At 37.5% G+C, this 26,155-nt stretch overlaps 2 protein-coding genes and 1 long non-coding RNA gene across 3 annotated transcripts; 1 reads left to right on the top strand and 2 right to left on the bottom strand.

Moving 5' to 3' along the window:
* Nucleotides 1-92: 92 nt before the first annotated feature.
* Nucleotides 93-2,606, bottom strand: LOC113778846. Its single transcript, XR_003469336.1, has 2 exons — nucleotides 2,441-2,606; nucleotides 93-600 (listed from the first exon to the last, which is right to left on the bottom strand). It is a non-coding gene; the product is annotated as an uncharacterized LOC113778846 (long non-coding RNA).
* Nucleotides 2,607-5,214: 2,608 nt separating this feature from the next.
* Nucleotides 5,215-6,349, bottom strand: LOC113777790 (phytosulfokines 3-like). The gene is made up of 2 exons (XM_027322991.1): nucleotides 5,817-6,349; nucleotides 5,215-5,695 (listed from the first exon to the last, which is right to left on the bottom strand). The coding sequence occupies exons 1-2, from the start codon at nucleotides 5,934-5,936 to the stop codon at nucleotides 5,570-5,572; spliced, it is 246 nt and encodes an 81-aa protein (XP_027178792.1). The 5' UTR covers nucleotides 5,937-6,349; the 3' UTR covers nucleotides 5,215-5,569.
* A 14,965-nt stretch (nucleotides 6,350-21,314) lies between these two features.
* LOC113778475 (basic leucine zipper 25-like) lies at nucleotides 21,315-22,411 on the top strand. The gene has a single exon (XM_027323895.1). The coding sequence runs from the start codon at nucleotides 21,349-21,351 to the stop codon at nucleotides 22,051-22,053; it is 705 nt and encodes a 234-aa protein (XP_027179696.1). The 5' UTR covers nucleotides 21,315-21,348; the 3' UTR covers nucleotides 22,054-22,411.
* The last annotated feature ends 3,744 nt before the right edge of the window (nucleotides 22,412-26,155 follow it).

Genomic DNA, 26,155 nt, shown 5'->3' with positions numbered 1-26,155 from the left:
AGGAAACTACGTAAGAGAATTACTTGGTCTTACCTTGATTTCATTATGCAGTTTTGGCTTGTAACAGAAGCAAGCGGCGTCAGCAGAAAGCATTGAGCTGTTGCCAGCTTCTGAAATCGTTAACTTGGATATTATAATCTTAAATGTGAAGTACAATTCGTTTCTGATACACTAAGAAACTCCTCAATTGCATATAAATCTTCTACATATGTTTGGCCATAGTAGAATCAAGCTTAAAGCAAATGAAAAACAATAAAACACCTTGAATCCTAGATACCAATGACATGATTCATTTTGTAACACAAACTTCTGGAGTTGAACGGGTCCGCCAAAACCATAACCAGATGGCAGATACTGGTATCCCTAAAAGAAGTTGATGGGCAAACTGCCTCCCGAAGGCAACATTCGTTGCTGTTATCAGTTCTTAGGAGACTTGGATGAATCACAATATCATGGCCTTGTATACTTTTGAGGAGATTATATCATCAGCTATGAGAAGCTTGCTTATTCTCTTTTGCTGCCGCCTCTTCTTTAAGTTTCTTCTTCCAGTAGTCATCAAGTGGAGGTCCAAAAATAGCTTTTCCAGAGACGACCCCAATCCTGCAGAACAAATCATTCAGCAATTAATATTAGATACTTGAATTGTGCATGAATTACAGAATCAGTTAACTTGATGAACAAATGACTAAACTTTTAGGTTAGAGTGCTAGAAAGAGTTTAGGTCCTCAGGATGGTGACTTCATAACTTTTATCAAAGACCTTGCTTGATGCTCCATCCATTCTGGGATATCAAGACTAATAAATGGCTATTAGGAAGTCGGGTCAGTGCCACTTTCTGTCACCCCAACATTGGGAGAGAATCTACGGCTCTGATTAATATCAACTTAGGACATTGTCCACTGCTCGCATCCATCTACTGTATTACCCGAAAATGCTTCACAACTGCTGAATTCTCCCTTTCAGTGATTGTGCCATAAAAGCTAATTATTAACAGCTTTAGCAAAAGGCTTAGTCACAACAAACATGTCTACCAAAACAGCTATGTAATGCACATGACATCGGTCAAAACAGAGGTGAAGCCAGCGAGAAACACCCAAGCAAATGCAGCAAGCCAAGCCAAGCGTCAAACAAAGGCAATCAGGATATCAAAAAATCTTCGTATAGAAACTGAATCTAGCAAGATTCTCAAGGAATACTGACTTCTCAACATTCTTTCCACCCAAAATGGAGGGTGAAGTCTGAATAATCTGAAGGCTGTTGTTCAACACAACATACAGTCAAAATATTAAGTTTTTGTTAGGATTTAAACCTGCATTAAGAATTTCACCAACACACTTGGACAAGAAGCACAGCTTTGGTTCCACCACACTTGTTAAGCCGTAGATACTGAAATAAGGTTTCCATTCGCAAAATCATTTTAGAAGCACAGGTGTATCTTCAAAGAAGCATTTCCTACCAGACAAGCAAATGACAAATTGACTCTTTTTAACCGCATAAATGCATCCCAACTAGTATTCCCGTATGACAAATTCAACAGCACCCTCGATTGAGTATGGCCTGTCCAATTTACCACATATATCAGAAACATTCTAAAACCTTGAGGGAATTACTAACAGCACTGAAAACCTGTACGAGTTTCATGTTGTGACACTGACATCCAAATACCAAGCATCAAGCCTTTAAGAACCATACCAGTCTCACTTCATTGACCAGCACTAAAGTTCAGGGGTATGACATTCAGCAGGCAGTTCCTCTATGCAAACTCAAATTTTAACAGCAGCACATAATCTCTCAATATTCAATACATATTACTCTTCGCTATCTTCAAAATGCCTATGGTCTCCTCATTTCTTTTCTACATTTATCAGAAATGATTTTATCAGTGTAAATGCCCACAAAGAGCATGGATCATGTTTTCATGACTAACCCAAGTTTTTATAGGTAATGCTACTTATCTAAAGTTCCTCATTACCATTTGAGACAACACTGAATTAAAGAGGCCTCTCAACATGAATATCACTAATCAATACCATCTAACTCCTATTCAAGAAAAATTGTCCTTGCTAGCGTGCCATTGCAAATCAGTTTATTCTTGCCAGAGTGCCTATACTTCACTCATGAAGTCTAACCTCTCCCAATTAATACTGTGAATTTAACCATCATTCTCCAATAATAACCACAGTTAGCATTTGTTTATTCTACGAATTTTTGGGCACAACACCATACCTCGAAACTTCATGCCATAATAAAAGCAACAAATTTTCACTGGCTTGAAATTAAATAGCTATGACTCGTTCAGAAGCATTCAGGGGAAGAAAAGGCATAAAAATTTCCAATCTTGAATCGCAGCCAATTCACATAGCAGGGGAGCACTCAAGCAAATCTACACATAGACATACACAAATTCAAGAAAAGATAAGAACAAGGCATGGAAGCTTACACAACAGCTCCGATAACCAAAGGAAACGACAAAAACCTCCTTCTCCCGAACATTTATCAGGCTTTGGATCAGCACTTCCAAGCCGAAAGGAGACTCCGTCTTCCTCCTCCTCCTCCTCCTCTGCAGATTTCAGAAAGTTCCTCTCTGACTCCTGACGCTGTTGATGATTCGGGCCATCACGTATTTTTTTTATTACCGGCCCAATACTCTTTATAAATGGGCTTCAGTTTGGGCTCAGTGTGGTCTAACTTCAGTCCAATTTCGTTTATGTTCGTAATTTTTCATCTTGCTCGAATTATTTATCCTACATGCGTCTTTCTTTTATTATTGTGACTAGCATTTGTGCTCCCAAGGGTTAGCTCGAATGGTCCGCTCCCCCTCTTTAGGGTACGGTGGATCTTCCTGGGCAACCAGGGTTCGAGTCCCCTTGTCACCGTGCTCGAGTGGAGTGGGGCCTCCTCTCCGGGCCGGAGTGGGATTAGTCGGGGCCCGTAAGGATTGACCCGGATACCCACTCCGTCAGAAAAAAAAAAAAAAAAAAGAGACTAGCATTTGTTGCACATGCATTATTTGGCTGACGGTTGCCAAAAAAATAAGTGTGTCGAATGAAATGAGAAGAAAGGAGAGAGGGTGGAAAATTACAAACTTAGGCCTTTTTTTTTTGTCCTTTTAGATGATGTAGTGTCGCATTAAATGGGGTAAAATATGTGAGTTGGTAGATTTTTTTTTCCAGCATACCCTAATAGGGGGGGGGGGGGGGGGGGTGAGATGCCAGCCAAATTTTATTAAAGTAAAAAATTAAAATTGAAGGGGAACATACACCTAACCTCCCATTACATTACATGACTCTTACTTGAAACTTTAAACAAGGAATACTATTGGGCTAGATATTATTGTTGTCATCATTTTTTTAATTTAATGAAAAAAATAGCTTGCCACAATAGTAGCAAATTAGATTCTAGTCATAGAATCATAGTAAATCTAGTCATAGAATGAAATTCTCACATACATTGGGGAGTGCAAGAAATTCATGTATGTGATTGTTTCATAGACGCTTTCGCTAAAGGGACTTCAGCTTTCAATGTTGTGACAAGAATTGCTGCCAAGAGTGGGTTGACAGATTTCCACTTCACCCGATTTTATTTATCTTTTCGTAATTAAACCGAGAATAAGGTGGACAATGAGTAAATATAGGCAGTGGCACCCCTCCATGGAATAATTCAACTAATGGAATGATACCCACCAAAGCATTATTAGTTGAAGCGGCAAGCAGTCATTTGATGATTCAACTTGGACCGATTGCAGGAAACGTTGTAAACTATCATTTGACCGAATCTGGGTTGGTGGCTGGGCTTTCACATGTACTACTACTACTTGCATTCTCCCATGCAAACCGTGGGATTATTAGGGCAATATTTCTGCAATGGCCGCACCATGTTTCCATCTCCTAATCCAAACCCCCCCAACAAAACCAAAAAAAAAAAAAAAGAGCAACTTTGACTACTGCTGTTTCAGGAGAATTTAATGTCGAAGATAGGTCTGCAACTGGACTACTTAGAATCCAATTGGCATGTACACCGAAACAGATCCAAATTTCATGATGTAAATGAACTGATACTGGTTCAATTGGTGATAAACGAGTAATAATGGAACAGTAATGGTAGCAACATACACACTGACGAGTTATCTAATCTGCATCAGACATCAGAGGAGGGAGAGCTCCGCTGTGCGTGAAGATAAGATATCAGTGCATGCTGCCGGCCAGGCCGCTGTTGCAGAGACAACATTTCATTTAGGTTCAGGACCACCTCCCAGAACATACCCAAATCCTTCTATTCGCATTGTAAGCCGCAAGGTTTCGGCTAAATGTATGATGAGGTGAAATGAATGAATTGTTCTCGAGGAACTAACGGCTGCAATTCGGAGAAATTTTTATTGCGCTAATATTTATTACTGCAACCATTTAATAGTAGTAACCAGTAGTATAGTAATGGTCATTACTAGGTTGGAGTTACAATAATAATGTCTCAACTGTCAACCAACCTCATCAACATCAACCTGTGACCTTGGGTACTTGCTTTAAAATGTAGTTGTTTCCATTAAATTCTGAAAATGAACAAACAGATAAAATGTTCCTTTCTTCTGTACAATTTACTTCCAGTGCTGTGATCCCTATCGCTGTAAAAGTACGAAGCCACCTTGGAACAACGGATCACTGGTGTAGATGAGGATCCATAAATATGCAATTACGTGTGATTACTATTCAGTAATCATAAATATTCCTTTAGTTGACCCGTGAGCTTTCATTAATTGTTGCTTTGGGCGGACTCTGAAACCGAATGAAATACTAAAGTACTCAACTTGATTATATAGTATAGCAAGGCGTCTCTGTTAAAGTTGATTGAGTTACAGGTTATGCCCCCGGAGGCTACTGGCTACGGTGTATGTATTTGGTCGAACGTTTTTTTATTCCCGTTTAATTGACTTTTGAATCTAAGTCAACCACACGGAACTGGAGTCTTCAGAGTCAGCTCCTCTTACTGCTTTACCGACCTCCTTTTTTTTTTTTTTGGTAACTAACTTGCTATTTATTTATTTTTTTCTCTTCTCTTTTCGGGTAGGTCATTTTTTTCACCGGGAACATCATCATCGTCTTTGGTAGTTCTTTTAGGTCGCGGTGTATAAACGTATCAAAGGCAACCAGCAGCGGAGAGATTGTATATTTCAGGAAACCGATCATTCCTGCTAAAAATACAGTCAGCAAAGAGAAGAAATTGCTGCAATGGATGAAAGACTGTAATTACAGGTGTTTCGCATACGAAGAAAGAGATATTATTCCTCATTTCTATCCACAAAAAGAGAGAGAAACTGAGAGATCCTAAGGAATTTAACGCATCCTGAGTACACGAGTCTGTTCAGAAATCCAGGCACCAAGCACTTAGCAGGCAGTTTTTAATAGCAGTGGTCAGAAATTAACTAGCAAAACAAGATTATACTTGAGCCAAGTCAATCACGTCTAATGATCGCATGTTTTTTGGGTCACTGGAATCGAAGTTTGCATGATCATAGGAGTTGTACAAGCAGCTATTTGCCTATAGGTAACAAACAAAAATGTCTTTCCTTGAATTACTACGGCTTATGATTCTGGGTATAGATGTAATCAAGATGAGCAGCAAGAGTCCTCCTCATCAAACATTCTTCCTCCCCAACTCCTCCGCAAGTTTCTTCCATCTCTGCTTGCTTTGCTTCTACCTCCTGCAGAAATAAATCGAATACGAGCACCCCATCAGAAAAAAAGATGAGCATAAAGACCATCTCAGCATGTCTGCAGAGGTGAAAACTTGAAAAACAGGGGAACAGAGAATTAGACACTTACGTGTTGCTGAGTTTTCATCAGGGTGGCATCAACAAAAGCCGGCTCAGGACGACCAGCAAAAGATAGTGACAGAAAGCTGAAAAGAAGGGCTACTGTGAAGAAGGATACAAACTTAGCCATGTTTTTGCTCGCTTCAAAATAAGTAGTATATGTTGGTGGTAACTTGCTAGTGAGAGTTCTTAAAGACGCGCTGAGAAAGGGTCTGAAATAGCCTGAATATATATAGCGATTGATGATTGAAGGCCAACGCTGAAAGGTGGGTGTGAACTTGGAAGAGTAAAAGGGAGACTTTTAATGCCGCCGAACAAAATAGTGAAAAGAAGAAAAATAAATAAATTGGAGAAACAGAAATTCTAGACGACCACAGAAATAACAACGGGGAAAAAACAAGTCAGAAAACAGTTAAAAATCCAAATTCATTCCTAATGATGGCTTTGTTTGTCGCAAATTGGCGTAAGAAAATACGTGGTAGCTGACCAGAGTCAAATAGAGAATGAAGGTACGTGACAAAAGGCTCGGCCAAATCTCCTACCTGAAAGAGTGATTTGGTGTTTGATGTATTCACGAGGGATTAACAATTTGATAGTCAAGGTTAGCTCATATCACCAAAGATCACTCCAATTATATATATATGCAATATAAATGGGAGTGGCTCTCGTGAAGACGGAACTTTCAGTAATGCAACGACGAAATTAGTAATACTTATTTCGTTCCACCACGCAACTCGTGTCATTGGCAACTTATATATTTTTGTAACACTTCATCAGGTGACGTATTTGGAGGGGTTACTCTTATAAATTTCATTTTCGTTTTAAAAAAAAAGTTTATAAAATTCCTTAATTAATGTGCCTTGTTTTTTTTATTTATTATTTTTCAAGATTTTAGACGTGAGATGGTATATAGCATGTTTGTTTTACTCGACAAAGTACTGTTCAGTTTCTTGGCTTCTGATTCATGGCGTGTTGCTGGGGTTTTTTTGACCCTCAATTTACAGAGGAAATCGACAAGGACAAGAAACAACGTTTTACATGTAGTCCAATGGCTTTTGAAAACCTTTGGTTGACAGTCACGTTCTAGAATGTCCTGGAACAGCTTTTACTCGTTTCCTGGGGATGGTGGCTGTGCTGGATCCTTGGTTTAACTCATGATGTCACGTTGAGGATCACCGAGAAATATTAGGCTGCTGCAGACCTTTTTTCGTCATGGATGGTAGCTAATTATGTGGATGATAGACTATAACCACTTAATTATGGGGAAATTTCTAATTTCTACCTGGTGCATCATTAATCTCGGCCGCTGACCAATTAATCCTTCATCTCCGTTTCTGAAGCTGCTGGGGTCGGAGATTTCATCATTGCATAACACAATTTCAAAACGCAATCCCAAATTCTGATCAGTCGTTCCATCTTTACGCGATTTATAGCATGACATTACGATAAATTACTAGCAGTTTGTTTAGCACTCTGACGATAAACTTTAAGCTAGCTTAAAACGAGTCAAGTCCGTGTGCGTGTCTGTGTGGTGTTGGGGTTTATTTGATAGTAATTTCCAACATCTGCAGCACGAAAAATCTTAATCTATATCTGAGGTTATTTATTTGATCCAGCCTGTGGACTATAGTCACGGATTGAAATCGAAAAAAAAAGATGTCGTTGTTGTGATCACACTCCTGACGTTTGCAACACCTAAAAAATCGACCAGCTTTTGCTCGTCTGTTTGGGCGTTTTACGTTCATTCATCTTTGTGGTAGGGATTAAAAAGTGCACAGCAGTGCCTGTTGTTCTCCAAACTATGGCTGCAATCGACTCAAGCAACTCGCGAGCGCTAGCAGTTTGAGTCAGAGCTCGACTCTAGGTCGATCTACACTGAGCTCGAGCCGAGCATTAATATATACGAGTCGAATTCGAGCAACTATTTGTTAGGCTCAATTGCTCGACGAATCACTTGAAGAGTTCGAGCTGATATAAAATTACAAAAATACCTCTACATCAATTAAAATCGAGTTGATTTCGAGTTCCTCGCAAGCTAGAAATCGAGTCAAACTCACGAGTCAGAAACGAGTCGAATTTGAATTTTCCTTTTCCTAAATCGAATCCAACTCGAGTTTTAATTTTTTGACTCGACGAGTTCGAATTCGAACTTGAACTCGTATATTGACAAATCCAACTCGACTCGATAGTTTAAAATTCGACTCTACTCGTTCGCAGCTATACTCTAAACTAGAAATCAAATTAAAAAATAAAAAAAAAACTCTAAATTGAATTTTCAAAAAAATCTCTTTGAATTAAAGTCCGCTTTCCAGAAGGGGATAACGACCGCACGATTTGGAAACGGATTGCCATATAGCATTAGACGCAATTTCAAGGTACGTGTTTGAAATGTTAAAACATCAATCCTCCCACAATTAATGCACATAACACCTATTACTTTTATACGGTACTTTAGGAGGACGTGTATTTTGGAATGTCGCACAATCGACGCATTTCCCCTAACAAAGTTCTCCACGATCCATTTCAAATTTTCTATGGATGGCCCATTTTGATGTAAATACTGAGATCTGATAGGCTTGAAGAGTATGCTTCTTTTTTTCTTTTTTTTTTTGGCTTTTGGGATGTCTTGTTGGCCTTTTCATTTCTGAGAGATAAACATCACTAAAGTTAAAAATTACCGGTAATGAATAGTGGACAGCGTACGCAGACAAAAAAGATGAATATTAGTCCATCACGCAAGTTACCACTAATGAACGGCGTCGTTATCAAATCAAAGCACCAATTAAGGCTTCGAAAGTACTACGGGTTCTTGATTAACGAATTCATTCAAAGATCATACATAGATAGATAGATTCTGCAGATTATCATATGGTAATAATCATGACTTCACATAACTACAACTTTCTTCTTAAAAGATTCTAGCTGACATTGGCCCAAGGTACTGCAACAAAAATAATCATCAGAATAGAATAGGTCTAAAGCCGGGCTGGCATGCCAAGTTGCCGACCGTTACCGCCCATTAAAAGACTAGAAATGCATGTGCTACAACTTGTGCTAATTCTAATCTTTGTTGCCTGCTCGGCGCTGATGGATGGGAGAAAGCATGTAGATTTATCGTTATCAACATGACTGTTGACCCAAAAAAGAAACGAAGATTGTTAAGGGAATAAAGTGGAGAACAAAGTGAAAAAAAAAAGAAAGAGTGACTTGGATAGACGAAATTGGAAAGCTATCAACCGAGAATCGCAGGTGTTTGTGAACGGTCGGCGCTGCGTTCAAACTTCAGAGGCCCAGTTCTCGACCTGATGAAGTCAAAAGATCTTCTTGTTTTAAATCCCTTTCGGCTGAAAAAGCATAATTTTGACCAAGTGCATTTTCTCGCGGTGAAATTAGAAAATTACCCAACATCTTTACAAGATTTGGCCATTGTGGAATCTGATTTCCTGAGGTTCGCATGTACAAAATTATACCACGAAATGCAGGCATACTATCATTGAATTTTCCGATATTGAGGTTGAATCAAATGGTGCCACTGGTCTGTTATGAAATGGGATCCCTGCATAATTTATGGACACAAGATTGCCCAAGCTGGAAGTGCAACCGTATGTAGCTCTATTAATGAACTAAACAGAGATTGGTTGAACCAACTATTTTTGGAGCAGTTGGCCACAGAGAGAGTCTGGTTCAAGTCAAGGAATCAAATTTTTTGACTTGCATTTTTCTCCAGAATTTTCTAGAAGTTCACCTGGTGATGGTTGAATCCCGACTTCTCAAGTCCCATATACTCCCTCCGTTTCATTTTAATGGTCATAGTTTTTTTTTCACACAATTTTAAAAAAATAGTTAACTTTATTGGAAAGCAAATGTAAGTTGCTATTTTTTTAAAATACCCTTACATTAAATAGAGTACAACTTTATATTAATTATTTATGAAAACTTGAATTGATGGTCAAGAAAGAATCAATCCTTATCCATATATTAATATATTTTGAAAAATCTACATGTATTAAATGAGGTAGGTTATATTCAATAATAATATATATTAAATAAGATAATTTATACTAATAACAACCTACATTTAATATGATTATTTTAGAGAAATTAAAAGATAATTATATTCTTCAATTGAAAAGTAGTCTATAATTTAGGACAGGCGAAAAAAAAAGGACTATCAAAGTGAGACGGAGGGAGCATTTACGGACCGGTACTTTGTTACCAACTCTCCACTATTTTAGGGCCGAATATGTCATTTTAAGTACTTAAATTGAAAAAAAAAAAAAAAAAAGTAACAAGGTAGTTAGGAGTCTGAAACACTGGGAAGATCATCCGCAACTTCGGACCAATCGATGTAAAACAGGAGACAAGTCAGCAATAGAAGAATGAATTAAGCGCGTACTTCTAGTAGATAGGGTTACTCAGAGACGAAGATAGGAAGACTAGGAGCACATGGAACATTCTTTAAAATTCCAAGCTTTGCTTAATTTAATTTTCAGGGATTGGGCTGATTGACTTGACGCACTTGACATCATGAAACCCACGATCTGGATTGAAATCTAGTGGACGTCCCCTTGCTTCTTGAGAAGAAAATTCAAACCCACATCAGATACCACGTCTGCAAGGGACCTTCTTTTAAGAAAATCAGATTCCGGGTCGTATTGCCGTTTATAAAATGTCTTTGATGTTGTTCTTTCTTTGACTTTAGATGAGCCAATAAATATTCATGTCTCCATGCATTTCTCAAAGCTTCATCCATATTGGTAGGACCTAGTACTTTGCATCGCTGACCATATATTATTGAGATGTTTATTCACGTGATGGTAACCATGAGATGAAATATCGGATGTCCCCGAACCATGAAATACCACCTTCCCGTCCTTCTCCATCCTGGCCCTGCCCAGTTTTGTATCACTGGGCTCTAGAGGAAATGTACCCAAAGAATTGCATATGCTGAAGATAGGGCGCTGTAACATGCATATTTTCATACATACCGTCCGTCAAAAGGGAGCTCGTATTTCTAACCCAAAGAAGGGGAAAAAAAAAAAGGGAGCTTGTATTAGCACTTGCAAATATTAACAGCGCTTCTTTCAACGTTTTTTATCATATAAGAAAATGATAAATCTTTTATGTATTGTCAGTGTATGTGATTACGAGTCTAAATGCATGCATGTCGCATATGTAAATTTTAATATTTAAATTTAAATTAAAATAATATAATACGTATTTAGACATGTTAATGGGTGTATATAATGACAATACAAGAAGAATTAAACCTTAAAAAAAAGTATATAAAGCATACTCCTCCCAAAACAATACAATAAAGTTGGGAGGAGCTGAATTGTTAAGAAGACTAATGGCACTCATATCCACACGTCTTTTATCCTTAAGCTTTAGACTAGTTTTACAGTCAAAAACTCATAATATATCACACAAAATCAAGTGTGAATACGAGCTTACATTGATCGGAAAACCTCACTGTGATATCGTTGTCTCCTTTAATCAATGCTTCGTTCTCAGTATTCAACTCTCTGCATAAATATAGTCGTAAAGCGTTCTGGGTTGATTGATATAAGGGACCCTTGAAGATTCTTACATGTGTAAAGCGTTAGTGCTGTTAAACGAACCAAGCTGTTCGGTAGCTCAGTTCGTTTCGGCTCGTTCGTGTTCGTGAAAGGCTCGTTCGCAATTTTAAACGAACCGAGTTCGAACGAATTTTTTTGTTCGATTAATAATCGAGCGAACACGAGCATGTTCGCGAGTTTTAACGAACGTTCGCGAACATGCTAAACGAACGTTCGCGAACACGAACATGTTCGCGAGTTTTAACGAACGTTCGCGAACATAGACATAATTATCATTTAACAAATTTTAGGGTTAATTTTATGGCTGGACTTTTATATTTGGAGGGCAAATTTCTTTGTTTTATTTGTTATTTTTATGTTAATGTTAGTTATATAGTTAATGAATAATAGAATTTAGTCACTTAGTGCTTTAATTATTTTTTAGAATGATTAATAATTTGCATGGCATATTTAAGGCATAAAATAATTTGGATTCGAGCATTTCGAACATGTTCGCGAACGGCTCGTTTATGTTAAACGAGCCGAACTCGAACTCGAACTCGAACACGAATTTTACTTAACGAACCGAACACGAACACAGGTTTGGAGTTCGAAAATTAACGAACGAACACGAACGTTGTTCGAACTGCTTAACGAACAGAGCTCAAACATGAGATACTCGGTTCGATTCGGTTCGTTTACAGCTCTAGTTAGCGTTCAGTTATTGGGTTTGTTTGGATACCTCAATTATCCCAAATAATATTTCGCTTGCATCATAGACACATTTTTCAACCCACATTTTTATATTTCCAACCACCTTTTTTATCTCACATACATCGCATCACAAAAAGTGCTACAATAATTATTCCAAATAATATTTCAAATAATACACTATCCAAAATATTGTCGTCTACGATCTCAGTATGTTCTGTGATTGATGGAACTCTGCGAAATTTTATCCACAACGGTTTTAAGTTGGAAAAAAAAAAAGAGAAACGAAAAACCTTTTGCATAAACTAAATAGACTTCTTCTTTCTTTGTTTTTCTCCATAAAAAAGAAGAAAAAACTAACTGTGCTAATATACAAAAAATTGTTATTGGATTAACGATTATGCAGCGTTATTGTTGGGGATGTGGGGCATCTACTGGACCCGCTAAGGAAAGCCCAAGAACGCCATTTTTGTACCGCAAGCCTTTCCAGATATAGTCTTTCGACATTTTCACAGATCTGCTGTGGTTGATCTGCAACGTAGCAAACTTTTCTTCTTTGAGCCCAGCCCACTGGTTTCTTAGCAAGAGAAGGGTAGGATTTAGGATGCAGGAAAGGGGAAGGTGAATTTGAACCCAAAACCTTTAATTCCTGAAATTTCAACGTAATATATTCCACTTTTATACCAACCAGTTACAAACTTACGATAACTATATACGCTTTTCAAGATTTTTATTTGTAATTTTCTTAGCGCATAGGAGTTAAATTCACTTAAAGCACATAGATGTAAGAATGATTGTGTACCGAATTTCATTGTATCATCTATGCACTGTCCAGTCTACAAGGAACATTTTGATGAAAGACCATCTAAAAGATCAATCAATGTTTAGGCTTTGTTTGGATTGCTATTTTTTGTTAAAAAGTTTTACATTTCTTCATGAATATTTCTTTTATGCATTTTTCAATCACTTGTTCATTTCATATATATCACATTCTCAAAATGTATTATAGTAATTTCATATATATTACATTGCTATTATAGTAATTTTTTTTTCAAAAGATATTGACAAATTACAATTTAAACAACCTCTTAATTTTTACTATAATTCTTCATTTACTTTCAGTGACTTATCTTGTAACTAGACCAAATTTCATCAGGAATATATACAAAATTTCTTTGATCGACTCGATTCCATGTGTTATCCCTTGCTTAAGGCCATTTCTCTCTCTTTTTTTTCTCTTTAATGTAAATGGAAGAACTCGAAACTGATACTTCTTACTCACACTCCCTCTCCCAAAATCACCCAATCCATCCTTAAGGGCCGTCTCTTATTCGTTACTTACAGAGTGATTAACCTCTCCGTCTAAGTAGCATGGTCCACCTCTTCAGATCATGTACGGAGACTTTATAAAAGAGTTATAACACTATACAAAATCAGTATAAACGAAAAGGACCTTATATGACTCTAAATTACATTCCATGAGTTTTCTGGTTTTTCCAGTATAAACGACAGAAAATAGTTTGTATTTGATCCACACAATAACAGACTTTTTCTTGTTTCAGCCCAGCCCACTGGTTGCCAGCTCCATTCGTCATCCGTGATCCATCTACTGATCTATTCCACTTATAGTTTCATCCTAGCAAGGCCCCTCCTCCCCCCTGCGGGCGAAGGCTATACTAACATGTTTCTTATGCACTCTTCAAGATTTCTTCTTATTTTTACATTTTTCAAGATTTTACTTGTAATAAGTTTTTCTTGCATGGTGTAAAAGTCACTTAAAAAGTACGTACGCAAAGAATGATCGTGTATCTAATTTCATAACATGATCCATGAGTGGACCTACTGTTCTTGTCTATTAGGAACATTTTGATGAAAGAGAATCTGAAAGATGAGTAAATGCTTAGTCTTTACTGTTACCAGATTCTTTAATTAGTTTGCGTGATCCAGGACCCAGGATAGCTTCGAAGCTATGTTTTAACTTTTTGAAACTTCGATTCCATCTTGTCCTGTAACTATAACAAATTTCATAAGGAAATATATACAGAATTCTTTGATTGACTCCATTCCATGGGCTATCCTTAACTTGAGGCCGTCTCTTCTTGGTTATTTTTTGGAGTCATTAACCCTTTTGGTCTGATTATTACTAAGATCATGAATAGGGTATTTAGAAACGAATCGTGCCAGTGTATACACCAGCATAAAAGAAAAGGACCTCACATGACTCTAAATTATATTCCATGAGTTCTCTAGTGTTTTTTTGCCCCTTCCAGTCAGTTTAATACATCTTATTGGATACACTGAGTCACTTACGCATGCACTTGTAGAAATTATGACGTTTTGGTCACAAGAGCAAGATAATACCCCATTATGATTTAAACTCCAGTAATTGCAAATTTAAGCACCAAGATTAGCGGTGTGTTATAACAGTCCCGCTATTCACCTATAATTTCAATGACACGCCTCTATAATGAATTTTAACTTGAAAAGCAAAAAATAACTTTGTCCAGAAGAAACATGAGCATATGGAAACTGCCTCGTTAAATTACTTCTAGGTCATTTAATTAATTTGGCTACTCTTGGAGTCGCGAAGCCAGGATCTTTCGTCTTCGTCTTCATCTAAACATTAAGTAAGATACATGGAGAAAAATGCCAGCACTGGTGGCGGGTGCAGCCGCGGGATGAACTTGTGCTGCTGCAAGAATAGGCTGACCGAATCTTGTAGTGATCAGAAGAAACCAATTGCAGGTTGCTGCCCTCCTGTGATAAAATTTATTGACGGGTTGGCGGCACGACTGATTACTGGGGTTACAGCCGCGTTTTTCACTTCGCTGGAAAGGTGTCATTGCATCTATATTGAGACCAAAGATGATACTGACGATGGTGGTACTGGTGGGCGGCCGTTGATCTACAACAACGTTCACCTGAAACCAGGGGAATAAATGCATGGGATTTGATCAACTGAAGTTCGCAAGCAATTGAAGAAGATGATCTAATGTAAGATTGCTTGGGTGAAATGAAATCGTGGCTTTTACATCGATCCTATTGTTGTGATGTTCAAGAATATGAGTAATCAAGATTAGATAAGAAATGTAATGGGACAGCTTGAACACCTTTTCCTGACGCATGGGATATTTGGTTTAAACAAATTATTTAAGAACCTTTTAGCAGTTTCTCTTCTTCATTCTCATCAAATTTGGGTTGTGAAATTCACGGTGGAAGTTCAATTTTCTTCCTTTCTATTCTCCATGTAAAAAATAGGTCACATAGTAAATATGCTTTCTGGTCACACAAAAAAAAACATTCAAGAAAGAGATCTTTCTCAAGTTCTTAACTACGTAAGAATTAAGATGAAAAGTTCGACAATTTCATTGAAGAACCCATTTCTGTTAAAAAATATGAACATATATGTTTGCCATGGAGTCCGCAGTTGTGTTTGCCTAAGATGAAAAGTTTGGCTACTTCATTGAAGAACCTATTTCTGTTAAAAACATATGTACGTATATACATATACACATATACATATATATATATATGTATATATATCTCCCCATCCCAATTGAATTAGGTCCAAAGGCGGCTATTGATCTTGTTACTAACAATCGTGAAAATATTCATGAACTGGGCCCCCTCTTATTTGACTGCAGGTACTTGGTAAGATGGATCCCCAACTCCAAGTTCGGCATATGCATGGAAGCTAATGTAGCAGCTGCTTTTCATTCTCGATAGGCCTTCCTCCAGTATTTGTAATATTCTGGTATTCGATTTGGTAGGAGTTGCCTTCCCACCGCATGTGAACTCTTAACTGGCTTATGTTATTGAATATATTAGCTTTAGTTTGCCCTATATACATATATATAAATAAGAAGTTGCATTTTCTGAGGAGGACCCGGGAGGAATGCTTCCCATATATGGCCCTTGATTCTGCGTTCTAGGCCCCAGAGAGAAGGTAATTTTTTTTAGGCCATAGCCTGAAATTGTAACGTCTTGTGAAATTGTAGGGCTTAAAGTATAAAATATTGTAAATACAAACCTCGTAGTGAGGGGGGATGGGTAGAGTGATTTGAAGAAAGGGAGTGTAAGTGAAATTTTCGAATATGAATCCTTCCACTTATACTGAAAAAAAATCTTTACAGTGAAATTTAGACCCAACAAAGAAATCAATAAAGTTTAAACGAATGAAGGCGAGACTGATTTTTTTTTTAATACTACTACTCGTTACAAGATTCGAGTCCTAAACCTACGGTAGGAAGAACTCTACAAGACTGCCCTAATCAATGGGCTAACCCCAGTAATTATCTTGGTTGCAAACTTGGTCAAGCGGAGTTGAATGTATTATTTTGGAACCATCTTTGCCGCCCAGTTATTTTTGGTCCAAGACAGATTGGAATTTGCCTATTTGTCATCATGACTTCGTAATACAACCATTATTTACCCTTACCCTTCTCGTTGCTGAGATTTCAAAGCTCTGACTCTCTCTGTCTCTCTTTTCCCCGTTAAGCAAAGCTTTAATTTATTACTACTACTTGGCCTAAACCAATTCCCTCTTCTTCTTCATAGATATCTCAATGCTTTCCCTTTTTTTGTTTTCTGGGTAGAATCCAACAACGTAAAGAAGTGAAATATATGCTTGCTTGAACTAACAATTACAATGAGCGTGGAATCTGCTAGAAGAAGATCGCGTCGGTGATTCCGAAGCTCAATTATTTGTTAGTTCAATCAAATAGGACAACTTAAAGCTCAGCTGATATGAACCTGTATGAATGTAATCGTATATCTAAACTCCTTGATTGCTTCTTAGGGTAGTTCGCTTTCAATCCCACTATATTCTGTGTTTTGTTTCTTTCATCTTTGGTGCCCAAACAGATGGGCATAAGAATAGTACTTTTCTGCTGGTACCTCTTAACGAGGAGAAGAAAGATGCAGATAGTCCAGGTGCATGCAAAAGACAGAAGAAAAGAAGTCTAATCATGTGAAATTTGCTACTCCTACTAAAGTGAGGGGCCAAAATCACCAGCTTCTGCCGCCCAAAGTTTGACGTTAAACATCTAGAAATGAGATAGTGATGGCCCAACCAAAACTTTTTCCAATATTAATTAGTAGACTAATCACTTTGTTACGTTGATCTGTGAAATCAGTTGTGTGTCTCGAATTGACAACACCATCTCAAAGCTAGCAAGGATGCGCCTAACACTCTTTTAATATTGATTAATATTGCCCCCAAGAAATTACAATTAGCGTCCAAGTTATCCCTTTCGTCACTTCTACAAAATATTGGGTGAATTTTGTCTGTTGTTTTTTTTTTTTTAATTTTGTCATTGTTGTTATTAACAGAGTATACGATTAACAAATAATTAAAACCCAAATTCAGTGCTAGTTATAGCAACCTGCGAATAAAAAAAAAACAGAGAAAGTAATGCCATCTTTTATTACAAAAATACTTTGTTTTGACTGCGTCGCATTATGTATCATTTGCTAACCTCCAAATCTTCTACCTTTGATTCAAATTTAAATCAAATGGAGGAAATCTAAAGATATTTATATATTGATAGATCTCAACAACACGATTTTCTATATCTACTTATCTTTCAGGAGTATATTCATGCACTTGCTCATGATCCTAGTTTAAACCGGCTGATTTTGTTAGAAAATCTAGTTTATGATAATAAATCCAGTTTCCTAATTGTGAAATATTTAATTATTCGAATTTATCAACAAAATCATTTTATTACTTTTGCTAATAATTTTAATCAAAATCTATTTTTTTGGTCACAACAAGAATTTATATTCTCAAACAAATATTAGAAGGACTTGCATTTATTATGAAAATTCTATTTTATATACGACTAATATCTTCTCAAAGGGGGAAAAGGGTGTTAAAATATCATAGTTCATGATCAATTCGTTCACTATTTCCTTCTCAGAGAACAAATATTTGTAGGGGGAAAGGACTTAAATCGAAATAAAAATTCGTGGGGACTCAAAGCAAACTCTTTTATATACTTTTTTTTTTTTAACCTAAGATTTTGTTGTAGCCATGAAATTGCTTTTAACTAAATAGTCATAAAACCTCCTTACTACAACTTCTCTCGCAAGTTTGATGAAAATTTTTCTTCGGATTGTTATTCTAATAAATTTCACAACTCTTAAAAGAGACATGCTCCGTGGTGTAGGCTGCGCTGCCGTATTATATTCTCCATTACTTCCAAAATAATTTACTAACTTGTTATTAAGTACGCTATATGTAAAGTAATTTACTACTCCTACACAACTTTGTACCAAAAAGAGAAAAATAATAATAATAATGATAATTAAGGAGGTAGTTGAACTCTTATATCCGCTATGAACCTTTATTTAGTGACAGTATCTTTCACATGAACGCTACTTGCAGTTCATCCAATAAACAACACTAGGATATTCATTCGGGCCATTTTCACTTTCGTCATAATAAGTATAGAAGTGAAGTTTAAAAGCCATGTACAGTATAGCCGGTAGCTAAGCTAAACTAAAGTGTGGAAAAATCAAACAGAAAGAATATTCTTGCGTTGGTTTCAATGAATTAGCTAGGTGACACTGGAATATGCCAAGGTGCATACTATAAAGTGCATGGAAGGCCTTATGATATCTTATCACAACCGACGCGTCTGTAGGTCAATGGCGTTGTACATTAATCCCTTGACCTGGGAGAGAAATATATGCCAGAGGATGAGATAATAGCAGCAGTGTAGAAGGAGAAATTAATCAAACATTTGCTTCCTTTTTCTGTGTATGGATTATGAGACTAGGGCTATCAATGCTTTTGCTTGTCGGCCTCATGGTAAGCATTTTGATTTGAGCGATCAATCAGATTAATAGCCAGCTGTTTAGTCCTCATGAATCATGACCATTCTATTCAACTGTAGATTCCCACCCTAAATTTTCTAAGCACTCTAGCTTAATTTAATGAAGCGAAAGTTAGTTAGGTATGAATGTATGATGTTGAACAAACGAATTCAGATTCTTCAAGGACTTTTAAATTGCTGATAAAGTCCATCCCGATGCTTAATCTGTTGATCATGTTCAGGTTAACTCTCTGTTGAATTAAAGTACCGCGCAAGAAACAGGTGAAGGGCATCTCTGCTATCCATTGCTGAACAGTCCAATCATCGTTCTTGCTGGAGAGATGCCATACAGGAGTAAAAAATAGCTTCTCGCAGATCAGCAGTAGCGCAAGAGTAGAAACTTATGCTGCCCAATTAAACACACAAAACGTTCTACCCACCCCCATATCATGTGAATGCCTCCTCGTACAAGACTTTCATCCTATTTATGTATATATATGCTAGGTATAGATGATTGAGCTACACATATACATACATACGTACATGTATATATATATATATAATTCTCAAGAATGTGGTCAGCTTCCAGAAGATGGTCACGGCTCCAATTCTGGCAGGGTTAAACATATAGAAAAGCCACAAACATAAATCGTACTGTAAACAAAAGGCCAGCCAGATGTATAAAATAATTCTCAAGCACGCATCAAACTGGCACTTTGCTATTGTACTTATTGACCTTTTTAATCACCTCAATAAGCTAGCATTATTGCCTTGCCTTTAACACTTACTATTAGTTGTTTAATTTTAGATGGCGAGAATGGATAGAAAAGTTTCTGGGTAAAAGATACACCTACTGAACCAGTACGGATTAGTAAACAAAAGAGATTAATTTGGACCAGGCACGAATTAAAAGATGGATAAGGCTTATTACTCTGCTGCAGATTGCAATAAATCTGATGTTCTCATACATACATGATCGCTTTTGCAAATGCTTCTTGACGTAACCGTTGCTTATACTTGCGGCAGTTTATGGAAGGTTGCTTGCTACATCTTGTTGCCGTCACAATTCGTATAACATACTTTAATACTACTTATTTATCTCATCAACTCATATTATGGCTATTATTTTCTTGAAGTCAACTCCTAATACTACTTGAGAGATGATAATTTGATTAGATATTATCTGCAACACAAGTGCCCTTGCTCCTCCTCTCTATTATTTTCTTTTTTTTTAAAAAAAAAAAATTATGTTTATTCTTTCTTCTCATAATAATGAACTACTGATTATTCTTTAATTTGTCATCCATATTATATATATACTACTCCTTAATTGTCTAGAAAGAAATGTTACGCTGTTGTATTTTACTACAATTAATACAAAATAAAGTAAGTTTAATAATAGGAAATTGCTAAATTCATCACACCGCTCTATCTCTATCTCAAATGCATGCACAACTTCGATGTATTGATGATGCCTCATAACATTAGTACCAAAATTTGTACTTAGTGTAAATTTAAAAATAAGCTAACATGGATTTGAAATTTTCCTATTTTTAAATAACCTGTTAGCCACTGCTTCCTGGTTCCAACTGAGTTATAATCATCATATTTCAAGTGAAGATTGTTCCAAATATTACCAAAAATTTGAGTCAGACTCATATATTAAGCATTTTGTGCTCCCATCAAAAGATAAATACACACTAATCCTTTTTTTTTTTTTTCTCAGTAACACCGCCATGGAGCCTTGCGTTTGCCATTAATCTAGCGAGCAAGTGGGACAAATATTTCCGCAGCCATTGGTCAACTTCCCAAAGATAATTAATCTGAGTTTTTCCACCATAGGAAGGATCGTAGGAGGTCACGAGGGATCTGAAATACATAAACAGTTGATGATGGTGACTTAAATCACTCTATTATTATTAATTATTGAAATACTAAGAGTGAGTGTTAATCTTAATGTCGCGTGGTTGCATAATTGGAGAAGTCGAGGGACGTCACAACTCATAGGGACCAGGAGCCATGAGCTGAGAACGACCCATCGGCGCGCCAAGCCGAGCCCAAACGAATCAGGCCCCCGAAATCCTCCACGTTGGCACTTCCCTTCCAACACTACTGCCTCCCCTCACGCTCATCCATCGGTTGCCTGACACGTGTGACAACAGTGATCCCACCTGCTTCGTTTCTTCATGACTAAGCTTGAACGTGTGGGACCCGCCAGCTGATGTCACCCCCATGCACTCTTTTTAAAAAGCCAAAACGCTACCCCACCCCGCTAGTGCCACCTGACTCAAAAGTTTAATGCCTAAACTTGGGCGGCTGTTTTTTACCAAAATGTCCCTGAGTGGACCACCATACAGCCCCTCAGGCTCCTCCTTAAATACGAGCCTCCTAGCTCTCGTTCCTTCCCTTTTCTCCTCCCACCTTCCCTCACTGCTCCATTATTGATTTTCCGGCCATGTTGTCCGCCGACGGTCTGTTCGGAAACCCTTTTCCGGCTTTTGAGAGTGGTTTCCCTCCTTGGGACTGCCAAGAACCACCTTTTGTCTTTCCACAACATGATGACCCGATTCTTTCCCCACTAGAAGAACTACGAGTAGAAGCCCAAGAACCGGTAATTTCTAATTCCGGTTCGGAAAGCTACACTCCGCCCCCGCTCGATCCAACCGGACAGGCTATTTCCATTTCGGGTTCAGAAAACTATGATCCAACCCCGCTTGATTCATCTTCCGGTTCGGAGGAACCGAACCAAAACAATAAAAGGCCTTACTCCGGTTCAGATGATACCACGAACCCACCCGTTGATTCTGCCGCAGACGAGCGAAAGCGCAGGCGCATGTTATCGAACCGGGAGTCCGCGAAGAGGTCCCGTATGAGGAAACAGAAACATCTGGAGAACTTGAGGAACCAAGTGAGTCGGCTTAGAATTGGGAACCGGGAACTAGTGAACCGGCTACGTGTTGTTACCCATCACTGCCAACTGGTGAGGACTGACAACGACCGGCTCCGGTCGGAGTCAGTCATCCTCCGGCAACGTCTTTGGGACATACGTCAAGTGTTGCTTGTCCGGCAACTTCAGCAACAGCTGGCTACCTCTGCATGGCCATGCAATAATCTTACGCCCATGAACGATGAAACTATACCGCAACCATTAATCACATGACCTTAAAGAATCATTAAAAACCCGCTTCACATAAAAGCTACTAAAACCGAAGATATGCAAGAACCCCGACACATTTCTCTGTCTGTCTCTCTCTCTCTCTCTCTCTCTCCCCTCTTCCCTCTTTTGCTCTCTCTCTCTCTCTTTCTGTAAATTAAAGCTAATAGAAGAGACGGATTGGTGTTACTCTTGAGCTATTTTTAGACTTGGGGGACGTTGGAGAAAAAAGAGTAGTAGTCTCTTTTTTCTTTTTCGTTTTTTGGCTACGCCAGCAGAATCATCACTCTGTAGAGAGTTGTCCAATGTTTGGCTATTGCTTATCAGTAAATTATAATAATCGAAAGTCTTCTCATTGAACTTCTCTTGCCTTGCGTATTTCGTACCATACTATAGATCCCTGGCTAATCAGGTCTTAACTACAACGTTTTGCAAATTCTGTGACTGACCAAAATATCATCGACATCGACTCGTTTGTGACTATCGTATGGCGTTTTTCTCCTAACTTTACTTCTGACAATTGGTGAATAGAACTAGTATGGTATGTCTTCAATTTATATGTTGTCACTATCGCGTGGAAATCGAATACAAATGCTATTGACGGAGTAACACTGCTCTGATTACAAGGGCTGATGGAATCGGGCAACTTATGGGTGCTATAATTAAAAGGACGCTTTAGCGAAGAAACGATAAAGTTCTTCATAATGATTTTCATTTCATCCGTGAAGAAAGATGCCGATTCACAAGAGACCATCCAAGTGTATACAATAGCCCATTATTAGCCGTCCTCATCAAGCAAATTAATTATAACTTATTAACACAACCAGAACAAATGTTCGTCCCGCAATAATCTTGTTTAAGTAACATCACGTCCATGTCCATGAGCTTTAATAGAAGAAAACAAAGTAGCATGACATTAGACAAGGAATATACCAAAGATGGGAATTTGGTTCTTTCTCTGCAAGCAAGTCCGGATGTCAGTATGCTTTTACTTTGGTAGGCTTCGAATTATATAGAACTTTAGAAGTGAGATGAAAAGAAAAACCTTACAACTTCATAAAGAGATGCATTACCTTTTTTTTAAAAAAAAAAAAGAAATAAAATAGGAATGTCACTTAGGGTGCCATTCTTAGCCACTAATTAATTTTTTGAAGTTATTGTATTCTATGTCCTTATCCTCATATTTTAGGCATTTTGCCCCCCTTGATTTTTAGATGCTTTTGCAATTATTAAAAATGTCAAGCAAGCAATACAAGTAAAGATTGGAGCAATTTTCTGTATGTTCGTAATTTTTAAAATTACAACACTAGAATCCCTTTTTGAATTGAAGGGAGACTCTTAACTAACTTTATAAAGAGATGGATAATATTTTCTTTTCTTTTTTTTTAGTCTAAATAGAGATCGAAAAATAGAAAGTTTGAGAGTTCAATCAGGAAACTTATTATGTCACGGTTACCAGATAATCATCTTCTATTTAGTTAAAGTGGGTCTTGAAGACACCTCATAATTTATAATTAAGAAAACGGGCTATGTCAGACATAGTGATTAAGGACGTAATCCAATCAGCCCATTGCACAACAAATGAAAGAGATTGCAATTTTGCGCATGTCACCTCCGTTGTAATTCATTTCCATTAACCTAATGCTAATTAAAAAACAATTACTACCAGATCAAGGAAGTATTTATGCTCGACACTAGGAAAGCAATTAAGGACGTATGCAACGGACGCTCCCCACGTATCAAACTAATTCCTTGTTTCAACCGCCTACTGCCTTTTGTGCCCCGTGGTGATAAGCATCAAGGCATCGTCCAACATTCAAACCGCTTGATGCTATGGTCCCAATGCTTTAGAACTAGTATTATGTTTCGGAACACCGTCTTGAAGTTTCTTAGCTTTAAGTCAAAAGACCTCATCATAAATCACAATCAGATTGATTTTGCCAATTACCTAAGTTGCAAAATGTATTCACGTTATTCATCACTCAGCAATATTTCCCCACAGGAGGTGGACAAATAATAACAAGAAGATCTAATTTGTACCATTAAATAAATGAAAATTTGTAAATCTAACCAAACACGTTTCTACATTTTGTGCAACTTTTTAAAAAGGCAAGCATACGACCAAAGATGATGAGTTTAAGCAGCTTTTAGGAATCTGATAATCTGATATTTGTGTGGTGCAGAATGCATGGCTGTTAGCTTAGGGCTGGTCCGCTGTCTTTTAGGGGGGTAGGTAAGAATTGGAACCCAATCTTTCTTTCTTTTTGACAGGGTCTTTGATTGATTACAACTAGTTTACGAGAAGCCTGCCCCCTCAATAGTCATTATGCTTCTTTTTTCCTTTCTTTCTTTCTAGTTTCCACCGGTCGTTCTGGCTCTTTTGTACTTGGCCTTTAAAAAGCTTTGTTAAGGGAATCAAGGCGTTGGGACGCTGTCTCTTCCTTTCTTCATCTCTAAGTTAAAAAGATGAAATGTGGGCCTCTCCAAGTTTAAACGTGTCCAAATGAAGTGGGATCCAAAAATTTAACGCCTGTACACGCGTGAATTGCAGGAGGCTGTGGATTAATCTCCAATAATTGCCACTCAACCATCAGCATCAAGTTGGTTTTTTTGGTTAAGCGTAAATTTTTCGAGATTCCCAAGTTCTTGGATTTATTTGGCCAGCCCAGTTACTGCTAGGACTAGTACTATTTGCCAAAGCAAGAAATTAAGGCTGGCTGGTCCGGATTAATCTTCACTTCTGAACCACTCACTCACTATTCGTTGCTTGATTCCTTTTCTTTCTAATTTTTGCTTTCTCTACTGGAGAAGGAGCAGAAGGAGGAAGAGAGAGTAGTGTATGGTGAAGTGATTACTCCACTACATATTAGAAAACCATAATGTTGAAAATTACACCTGAATGAATTTCCTTTCTGGGTAACTGGAAGTTTATACATATTTGCGTCGTTTACTTATGGATGAGTGGCTGAGGTCCAGCACTTAATTTAAATTCAAAAATTATGTTGACGACAAAGATTAGACGTTGTTATAAACTATATATATATTTAACCGAGTCTGAGGCCGGCAACGATAAATGATTGACTTCAGTAATTACTCCTATTGTCAATTTCTTGAAGAATTTCTCAAGGTTTGTCTTTCACTTTCAGAGTACCCCCCCTCCATTTCTGTCGAAGTTCCCCGTAGTTTCGATAAGTGATTTGATATGAGCAACGCCAATAATAAAGACCTAGAAGAAGGGTGTGAACAATTTTATTACGTACCATGGGATCCAATCATCCACCATCGATCTCTTTTATTTTCTTCCCAACAAAAATATTTCCGAGGGATCATATGGTCGCATCTATGAGCTTTCTTCGTAAGAAATATCGACGGTGTCACTTTCGTTACCAACTTACCCTTTGAAAAACAATTATCATTGCATATATCCCATGAATCAAAGTCCAAAGTCTCCGAGTCCAAGAGAAATCTAACTTATTAATTGGAGCCAAAGAATTGAACTTGCCTGCCAGGCCTACCACTAGAAAACAACAAAGTAATCAACGACATCATTAGAGTTCTGTGCTTTTTTTTTTCCAGGAAAGATACCGTGTTCTCTTTATTTGCGGACAATATCTTACCAATATTTCCAACCCAAAAAAAAAATAACAAAAATTCCAAGAAAGCGACTGCCTGGAACTCAACTGGGGCAAACATGATACTTGAACCAGAAACATAAAAATATTTCGTCAGATTCTAACCCATACGCACATACCCTCAGGACTTTAATCCGAATCTTGTGAACATATCCAATATCTGGTTGATCAATCTCTCTTCTTTCTTTTTTTTCAATCACAAATTTAGATTGAACGAGTGTGTAAATTTAGATCGCAATTGAGGTTGAGATTGACTTTCGGAAACGTTGCACGTGATTTGATTGGGAACTCTTTTGTGGTAGTATAGTATCTAATATGCTGCTTGACTTCTTGTTACCTCAAGAACGAGCAGTTTAGAGGCCAAAACCCTGAAGTAACTCTAACCCCAAGGATTGGCAAATGTCAAAATCATTTTTCAGCGAAGCAACTCGGCAACTTCCTCTCCAACCCAAAAAAACAAATGGAAATATTACACC

The sequence above is a fragment of the Coffea eugenioides genome, chromosome 7, assembly GCF_003713205.1.
Source record: "Coffea eugenioides isolate CCC68of chromosome 7, Ceug_1.0, whole genome shotgun sequence".
Taxonomy (NCBI): domain Eukaryota; kingdom Viridiplantae; phylum Streptophyta; class Magnoliopsida; order Gentianales; family Rubiaceae; genus Coffea; species Coffea eugenioides.
The sequence above is the reverse complement of the archived record's forward strand: the minus strand, read 5'-3'. Positions and strand labels throughout refer to the sequence as shown.